At 39.0% G+C, this 10022-nt stretch overlaps 1 protein-coding gene across 1 annotated transcript; it reads right to left on the bottom strand.

Moving 5' to 3' along the window:
• Window positions 1–2694: 2694 nt before the first annotated feature.
• On the bottom strand, window positions 2695–7802 carry LOC131251764 (pectinesterase-like). Its single transcript, XM_058252702.1, has 3 exons — window positions 7435–7802; window positions 5320–5919; window positions 2695–3811 (listed from the first exon to the last, which is right to left on the bottom strand). The coding sequence occupies exons 1-3, from the start codon at window positions 7748–7750 to the stop codon at window positions 3123–3125; spliced, it is 1605 nt and encodes a 534-aa protein (XP_058108685.1). The 5' UTR covers window positions 7751–7802; the 3' UTR covers window positions 2695–3122.
• Between the last annotated feature and the right edge of the window lie 2220 nt (window positions 7803–10022).

Genomic DNA, 10022 nt, shown 5'->3' with positions numbered 1-10022 from the left:
TTTTTTAAAATAAAAAATAAAATTAGCTTGTTAGCACACCCCACTGTCAGTGGGCACTTCACTGTTAGCCACCCCCACTAGGGATCCATACTAAGACCTCAGTGTTGAAACGAGGTATCTTTCTATCAGTCTACCACTGAAGCTATGGATCAGGGTGTCTGGACTTTAATTAAATAAAAATTCAATATGAGCGCATTTCAAAAACAAGTGTCCGCTGAATATTAGAGGTTAGGATTGCTTAAGGAAAATGATTTTTGGATTTTGACATAATGATACCGAATTCTAGTGAAGAGAGCTTATGTCATACTTTGGGTTTCTTAGTGCATGCATATAAGTTATCGAGCTTTCAGCCCACAGGTACTTCATTTTACTTTCAGATGGGATTCTTCAGCTTAAACCTGCTTGGATGGCAACAAATGAAAAAAAAGGAAAGAAAGGAAATGTTGATAATATGATATTTTACTGTGTTTGGATAGCAAAAACAATAAGTATATTTGATGTAAGGAATTGTATTATTTTATATAGTTAAATTCTCACAGATTAGATAAAAGTTAATCATTCTCTGACAAATATAAAATTTTAATTTATTATTATTATTTTTTAAATAATAAATTAAATCCATAGTAATTTGTATTTTTATCTACAATGTCTGTCCATTTTGCCATCTCTTGTACGAAAATGATCCAAATCTCCGACTCACCGCACCATATGAAACAATGATGATTGAATGCTTATCATCAAACACTTCTTAGGGAATACAGAAGTTCTATATCAACTTGATATGTGTGTTTTCTCTTCATCCAAGTCCGTGTGACATAATGAACAGGTTGGATGGCAAATAAACATTACAGTAGGTCCTAGGAAGTATTAAATGGTGGGTGTTCAATCACCATTGTTTTCTGTGGTGTGGTCCACCTAAAATTTGGGTCGGACTCATTTTTAGGCTCATCGACTAATATGAGCTGGCGAAATGGATGAATTGATTGGATAAACACATACTTCATGGTGGGGCCCACAGTACCCATGTTGTGTGCTACACTAACCAATCTGAGTGGAATCCCACCACACATACTCTTGTGGACCACTGATCTAACTTTTCCATAAGTGGATAGTGATCTTTCTCTTATTTTCTAGTGATCTCATCTTCTTTTCACTTGCCGTTTTCTTCTCTCATAAAAGCATGCTTTTGTGAGAGTTCTTAATTTTTATGAAAACCCATAACTAGATACCTTTTGGACGTCTTAGTATAGCTTTTGGAAGGTGTGGCCATAAAAAATAACACTTAAAAGAAAAGTCTCATCTCAAAAGCACGTCATTAGAAGGGTTGGTTGGAATATCAAACCAACCTAATTAATCATAGCATCTTATCCGTGCATTTTATGTGATTTTTTAGACTCCTAGTTATTTATCATTTTCAAAATGGTGTAACTATTCATGCTAATCTAGACCATCCAAATCATAGATACAACTGTGGATGGACCATAAACAAAATTAGACGTGAGAAGATATTTTAACCATCTGATTTCTATTTCTTTTAAAATTAACCATCCAATAGCCATTAATTGGATGGCCTATTTTAGATCAATGGTCCATTCACGCCAGGACCATAGCTTTATATCAGTGCCACGTCAGCAGATGAGTCACCACTATCTATAAATGGTGCTAAAAAGTCTAGTCATTTATGTCATCTTTCTCGTGGAACTGATCACCTACAAGTGACCAAAGCATGACTTGTCAAGCACTGGAGGACAATCTTTCCCACCAATATGCTACTTCAATGGGAGATCTGTACCATGCAAATGGTAGGCCGCTCATGAAAATCATCCAGAACAAAAATCAGGCGGTACACCCCACCATGATCGGGAATCAATGGAAAACAGATGGTCTGATTCATCATACAAGATCGCCCATCTAGTGAATGGTTCAGCCTCATTTTGGAGATCTAAGTGATCTTCATGATAGGCTCATCATTTGCTTGGTGATGAGGAATGTGAATTCGATAGATACGAGGAACCACCAAGGCCAGTAAATCTATAACCATGGAGCCCATTGTGATGTATATGCTTTATTTCTATGACGTCCATCCATTTTTTCAGATCATTTTAAGGAAGGCCCCAAAAATAAATAAATCAAAATCTCAGGTAGATAGCACCACAAGAAACACTGTGAATGAACCTGCTATCAAAGACTCCCGGAGATATATATGTTTTCTCTTCATCCAAGTCTGTGTGACCCTATCAACCTGTTACAAAGCAAATAAATTACGATGAGCCTTAGAAGTTTTTAATTGTGGGTGTTCAATCGCCGTTATGGTTCACTTGAATCTTCTTCTTTTTAGGCTCATGTTTTAAAATGAGCTAGCAAATAGATTGTCACCGCGTTGATATAAAACACATATATCATCTTAGGTCCCACATTGATAGATCCATCGACCTTGTTGGTTCCAGCTTTCCCAATCTACATTCAGTGATGTTTGCCTTCCCCTTCATCGTTTGGCGACCTAACCTATGTTAGGAAAGCAAAGCTTTTCAAATCGTTCACCCCATTCCTTGTCAATTACTTAAATATAAATGTTTTTAACATTTATTGTCATTCTTAATATTAATTTTTATAAATATATCTAATTCAATTTTGAAGTCGGGTTAGATAAAGACTTAGTCAATCCACTGAGTCAACCCAATCGAGTCAAATACAGAACAAACACAAATAGGTTTAATGGAATTGAATAAACTACCATTTCATATAGAATTTTACAAGTCCACTCGACTAGACCATAATCTAACATCCACCCACCTATAACTTCCAACCTTTCATGTGTGTGAGCAACATCCAACCCATTCAATAGGTTATCTTCATCATGAGGTTGAAAAAATCAGGCACGTCTACTCATGAAGTAGACCAATTAACTTGCATTTTACTATTTATCAATGGCTAGAAATTATTTCTATTATGTGGCCCACCTAATGACTGAATGGTTCTCATTTTTGCACATTGAAAGTTGGATATCACACCCACATGATAAGGAGAGAAATGACATACTTTTATTATTATTATTTTTATTTTTACACTTGAAACTCATCAAATCAAATACTAAACTTATTACAATTACAATTCAATCCAAATCAAAGCCCTAAATTGAAAGTTATTCCAGTAGACGGCAACCATGAGTTCCCACCGATGAAATTACTAACAGTAAACTTCACAGCATCATCAGTTCCAATGAGATGATAGCCAGACCATTTAACTCGACCTGAAGTTCCAGCTCCGGGCCCCGCATTAAGATATTCAGCGAAATATAGTGTCTTTAGAGCAAAACTACCTTCCCACACATCCCAGCCTTTCGATGAAATCACATCATCGACGCTTGATTGCATTATAACCGCTCTCGAGTATTCCTTCCATGGTCTCCCAAGGAAGGACTGGATCGAGTGCTTTACTGGCGATAGATCACGGCCCGCCATGATTTTACAATTCTGGAGAGAAAACCCAGTATTTTGGCCGGGATCTGTCCGTCCATTTGCAAGAATCACATTGTAGGCTGAATTCTGTGGTCGACGTAGGATGAGATTACAGTTTTGGAAGAGGGCGGCTGCATTTCCAAATATAAAATCAATGGTTCCAGCAATGTCACATTCTCTATAGAACTGGCGTAGTGCAAGTGCATATAAGGTGTCTTGATAGCCTGTTATGCTACATCTATAGAAAACTGAACGGTCAGATGAGATCATCATTGCAAGGGCTTGTGCGCCTTTGGGTCCTGCCGTGTTTTGGAATCCGATGTCGCGAGCGATGAATCCGTCGCCGAAGACGGCTGTAAGATTGAGAAGAAATGAAAGAAATTAATGCAAGTTAATTAAAAAATCAGTCCAATTAATATTTTAAATATAAGGTCCTAGAAATGCTCACCTACGCAGCATTTTTCACAAGAACTAGTGAGAACTTTTTCGGAACTCATCACACGTGATGTGGGTGTAAAATATGAACGGTTCATGTGATGTAACACCCCATGAAACCCCATGGTCCAACTTTTACTCTGATCTAAAACTTTGGTCAGCCATGGAAAAAAGAAACAGTTTCCTTCCTTGATTTATTTTTTATTTTTAGTTATTTTTGAATTTTGCACCATGGCACACTAAAGTTTTAGATAAGAGTAAAAGTTAGGCCTGGTGGGTTTTATGGGGTACTGTATCACATGGACAATTCAGATTTTGGGCCCATTATGTGTGAAAAGTTCTGAAAAAGTTGTCACAAGTTATTAGAAGAATGATGCACAGGTGAGCATCCCTCTATGAGTTCCAATATGAGCAATTGAAGAATTAAAGATCAATGTTAAAAAGGATTTCATTATGCAAAATCCTATGGTAGACAACCTGATATTACGGTAGAATATATTAACTTCCCATGAGGTCGAGCTGTGTGGGCCCTACCATGATGTGTGTCGAACATTGACACCATCAGTTAGTCAAATGCACTATTCCATGGTAGGCCACTGGCTTAAAAATCAAGTCAATCCATGACTTGGGTGGGCAACACCACATGCAATAATTGAGAGGGGTTAAACTCATATTAAGAACTTCGTAATCCTTTTTTGGGCCTATCGAGATGTGGTTAATAAATTCAGCCTATCTATTGTGTGTCATACTTGGATGGGTGTTAGACCAAGTTTCAGCTGCATCCAAAACTCAGGTGGGCCCCACCATTAGCAAAATCTATATCTTAAAATTCAGAAAATAATAATAATAATAATAATAGAAAATACAACATGGAAAGTGGTTGGACCGTGTAAGAGATGGAAATCAGTGTCGGGCCCAGACTGTCGGCAGTACACGTGAGATTTCACCCGACCCAGGGAAATTGACAAAAATACCCCTGGACTTCTTATAAGTTTAACAACGTATAGAAATGATCACATACCGGTCGCTGTATATGAACTCTTACATACAGCCCTGTCTTCCCACCTACGTGTCATATGTGTAGGACACTCGAGCACCATGCAAATAAGGTGGGCAACACCATTTATATCGAGCAAAAATCGTAGCGGTCCACTCTTAAGGTAGGCCACACTTGCATGATTAACCCAAACCATCAGCTGCCGATTGATTTTGATGTATGGCTCATCTAACAAGTGAATCGGCCTGATTTTCTTCTCTTAGGGTCTTCATGGTGAGCCCCACTTTTTGAATGGTTCGGATTTTCTAAACATCTGACAAGCTTATGGGAAACATGACTCTCTCTCTCTCTCTCTCTCTCTCTCTCTCTCTCTCTCTCTCTCTCTCTCTCCCCCCTCACACATAGAGATTATAACTATGCAGAACATACCAAATGTCGCCGATCCAGGCATCGTGGACCCACCACCAACGCTATCTCCACCGCTAATTATCGTAGAGTATCTTCCATCACCGATCAACGTGATGCCATCTTTCTTCATGTGTATCTTCTCCTTGTATACACCAGCCTTCACGTAGATCACGAACCTTCCTCCATGGGCAGCTTCAATAGCATCCGCTACTTTCTCAAAATTGCCTGTTCCATCCTGCGCGACGATCACATTCGCCCGTATTGCCGGGCCCACTGCAGGGCTCTGGAGAAGCTTTCTATCTTTGGGGGACACCCACGTAGGGAATTCTTCATTGGAAGTGAGATGGCGGGCCGTGGAATTCTCCATCTGACCGTTGATACGATTCACAAGAGCTAGAGAGTTACTGACCAGCTTAGATAAGTGGTCCATCTTCCCGGAAATCTGACGGCTGAAATCGTCTGAAAGACCATTGACCGAGTCTTTGCACGCTTGTTGAAAGGTCATCACCGCACTGAGCCATGTTTGGATGTCTTGCTTGTTTTTGGGAGTGGAGTCTTTGAGTGCTGAGATGGATTGATTGAGTCGTGCGAGAGACATGTCCATCAGATCATTACAATATCCTGCATTCAAATAAAGGGTCGAGATGAGAAGTTAACTAACTTGCAATCGGGTAGAAAATTTTTAAAAGCTATAGATATATGGACGGATGGATGGCTCTCCAATAAAAAAATTATGTGGGCCACACGACGTGATGTTTTGGGGGTTGATTTTATATTGTTTCCTTGTAGTGGGTCCTACCTGAATTTTGGGTGGACCTGATTTTTCGGCTCATGGCCAAACATGCTAGGGCATGCCAGATGCACGGTTTGGATGTCATGTTCACATGAGGGTGGACACCACAAAGATAACTTATTATGGATCCAGACTCCGTGAGATCATTCCACGTCGCAAGAGAGAGTACGTGCGTGCATGGATACATGATGCATCGTGCATGTCCTAAAAACAGTAGGTTTGCTCGAATACATCCACACGTATTACAATAAGACACCTCAGGGCCCTTTTACTACCATAAATCTATTATTTGATAGGGCCCCCTTTGGATGGGGGATGCCCAAAAAAAAAAAAACAACTCCAGGATTGAATATTTTAATCCATTGATTATACAAAGGTTACGGTGACGTTCATCTCCAAAGTGAAAGATTTTCTTCTGTTACGTTTCCACCATAAAAAGTGAGACTCATCATATAAACGGTTCTGATAATTGGAAAATGACCCTGATTTAAAGACTAAAGTCCACCTATCATATTGCAATGCATGGGGATGTATTGGAACAAAACTCTAGATAGAAATGTGTTTCCATACACTGGCATGTGCGTGTAGGATTTTATAATTGACCTAAACCACTTAAGGTTAACAGCCATCACTTTGTAATACTTCAAAAATTTAATATTTTCTCAATGCATGTTTCTTGTATCTAGAGGAAAATGAAGTATACAAGTACATGCACCATATACTCCCACATGCATACATTTATCAAAGATAGTTAGGCATGTGTGTGTATTATGACTAGTTGTATGATATTCGTATATGTTTTTATTATTATTTATTTTTTCTATAAAATTCTACATACACACACACATGATAAATAAATACACATTAAAATATAGTGAGTACCATATACTGTTTTACATGTCTACTTAAGCATGCATACAAATTAAATACGTACGTGTGTAGTGATAAATACATACATAAATGCCTACAACAGGATATCCCCTGGCTGTTTGTGGGTCCACAAATCAGACGGCTGGATGTGTAAGATTTGATAAGATTATTTCCACTCAAGGAAAATGAGAGAAGATAAGAGTCTAACTAAATATATCAAAAATCAAGCAAAGACAGGAAAGAATCTAAACAACAATATCATAGAAGATAGTGGGGGTGGCTAACAGTGATGTGTGAACTGACAGTACGGGTGTACTAACAAGCTAACAAAAAAAAAAACAAAAACACCCCCACTTTTTTGATATACACACCCCATTTTCTACATTTGCTATTACAATTTAACAAAGATGTACCAAAAGTAGAAAAAAAAAGGGGTGTATCTATCAAAGTTTTTTTTTTTTTTGGAAGTCTACCTATAGGAACATGGGTTTGTTGGCTTGTTAGGCCCACTTGATGGTCGGTTGGATTTGGAAGAATTGAAGTAGACATCTTGGTCTCATCTCTAGTTTTTTCAACAAGAGCATGCAAAATATCATATGGGTCATGACCTAACCCTAACCCTAACCCTGACAAGGACTCAGTGCATAGGTTGGGGTATCTGGTGAAGCCACATTCTCTATGAACATGCTCTCCTACATTCACTCCTTGGGTGTATACACCCCATGAAATTTCCAAAGCAAGAAAGCAAAAGAGAAGGCAGATGGATCTTGGGCTCCTTCCCATTCTCATAAAAAAGAACTAACACAACTTCTATGGTGTAGAGGAGATTGTGGGAAGTGGGATTTATAAGGAGGGGGCTTTTGGCTGTAGTGGCCTATAAAGTGATTCTTGTTAGGTCAAGGGTCTTTTCTAATGGGACATGATTCATGTCTATGTGGGGTATGGGTTTTGTCATGAACATGCATGCATGCATGTATGCATGAGATCACATCATTTTCATAAGCCATGAACTGATTTGATAGGGTTAGCACAAAAGGAAATTCAGGCCTGGATACGTAAATGTCTACATTGACAGGCTAACACCCGCAACCCACCGGACGCGGACCGCCAGTGACCGAGGGCACAGAGATATTCCTGTGTACATATCTGTGTGGACCCCACAGATATTCCGGTGACAAATCCACTCCGTCCATCTATTTTGAAAGTCCACAATAGGATAGGAATTTAAAAATCATGCAGATTCAAAAACTCAGATTGCAATACCACAAGAAACAGTGGAGATTGAACGGATGGGGTGACAGAAGTTTTTTTATCAGGATAATATTTTTTCCTGTAGTTTATCTGAGTGGTAATAACACTGTGAACGGGTTGGATGGAATATAAACATCATGGTTAGTTCCAGGAAGGTTTCAACGTTGGACCTTTCCGTTCCCACCGTTTGGCTGGTGTGGCCAACCTGAATTTTGGATCAGTATGATTTTAAAGCTCCTGCCCTATTTACTCCTTTCAAAACAGATGGACGGAGTGAATTTGTCAGGAACTTCTCTGTGGGCTTTCCACAGCCCCAGACGCCCGGGGTCACATGCAATCCGTTTCCATCCCACCGTACATACTTGAATGGTTGAATGCATACATCACGTCGTTGTATGTGCACTTTTGTTGCTTTCATATAAAGTACACTCACGTCCCACCTCTGCATACCCAAATACGTATAGTTGTACGTATTTTTTGGTAAAATATACACTTCGGTAAGTATTATAGCATTAGATTTTATCAGTATATAGCTGCTGTATCTGAAGTTCCCATACAGCCACTACTTTTCCTGCCAATGTGTCATATGTGCAGAATATCCTGTCCGTATAAAAGGTGAGCAACACACGAGGATCACCCTATACGAAACCATGGTGGACCACTCATTGGGTTGGGCACACCATACAATAAGTTAGGACAATTCTGTCCATCAATAGAATTGTGTCCCATTCTACATGCAGATTGACCTAATTTTCATGCCGGGTGATCACCATTTCTGGGACCACTTTTTGTACGGATAGGATATTATGAAAATATGAAACATTGGCGGGAAAGTAAATGTGATACCAGAAGTTCTGATACAGCAGCTCTATTTGACAATTTCTATCATAGCATATACATGTACACCTACGGATGCAGATTGCGGGGTACTTTTTTAGTATAGACCCACCGTGCTATCCACCTTTTTTCGCTCGATTTAAAAAAATCTAAATAACCAAACTAGATCTTTATTCATATAGATAAACTCAGAAAGACGAAAATATCTCTACTTTTTTAACTGTTTTACTTTAATAGGCAAGAATATTTTTATCAAAAAAACTTACTTCCATACCTTAAAAATTCACTTTAATGAGATAATTTTCTCTTAATAAAAAACAAAAGCATAATACGAACTCACCAACTGTGCTAATTTTTTTCAGATTGCTTAAGTCCAAGGATACATGAAGTTCCTGTAGCCGGGAGCTGTGTGAGGCACAAAGAAATGCCCATAAAAAATCCACTCCATCCATCAATTCTGCGATTAATACCACGACCGGGCAAGAGTCTACAAATCCGGATATAAAAAACTCAAGTGGGTCATACTACATGGAATAGTGGGAACGGAAATGTCCACTGTTGAAGCTTTGTTGAAGCTTTCCTGGAGTTGACCATGATGTTTATATGTTATCCAAATTGTTCATAGGGTTATTACCACTCAGATAAACTGTAGACACAAATATCATCCGAATACAAACTTGTGTGGCACTACAAAGTTTCCAATGCCGGGCGTTTGATCCATGTTGTTTCCTGTAGTGTGGCCCACATTAGTTTCTGATCTTCCAGATTTTTGGATTCCTGTACTATATATTTTGGTCTTGCAAAACTGATGGGCAGAGTGGATTTGCCATGGGCATCTTTGTGGCCCCACATAGCTTCCTACTACAGGAACTTTATGTGCCCGTAGCACATGCAATCCGCGTCTTTACGTACACACTCAAACAATAGAGCGCATCGTTATCATGGGCCATGAAATCACATGCAGGAGTGGGCA

The sequence above is a fragment of the Magnolia sinica genome, chromosome 7, assembly GCF_029962835.1.
Source record: "Magnolia sinica isolate HGM2019 chromosome 7, MsV1, whole genome shotgun sequence".
NCBI lineage: Eukaryota > Viridiplantae > Streptophyta > Magnoliopsida > Magnoliales > Magnoliaceae > Magnolia > Magnolia sinica.
The sequence above is the reverse complement of the archived record's forward strand: the minus strand, read 5'-3'. Positions and strand labels throughout refer to the sequence as shown.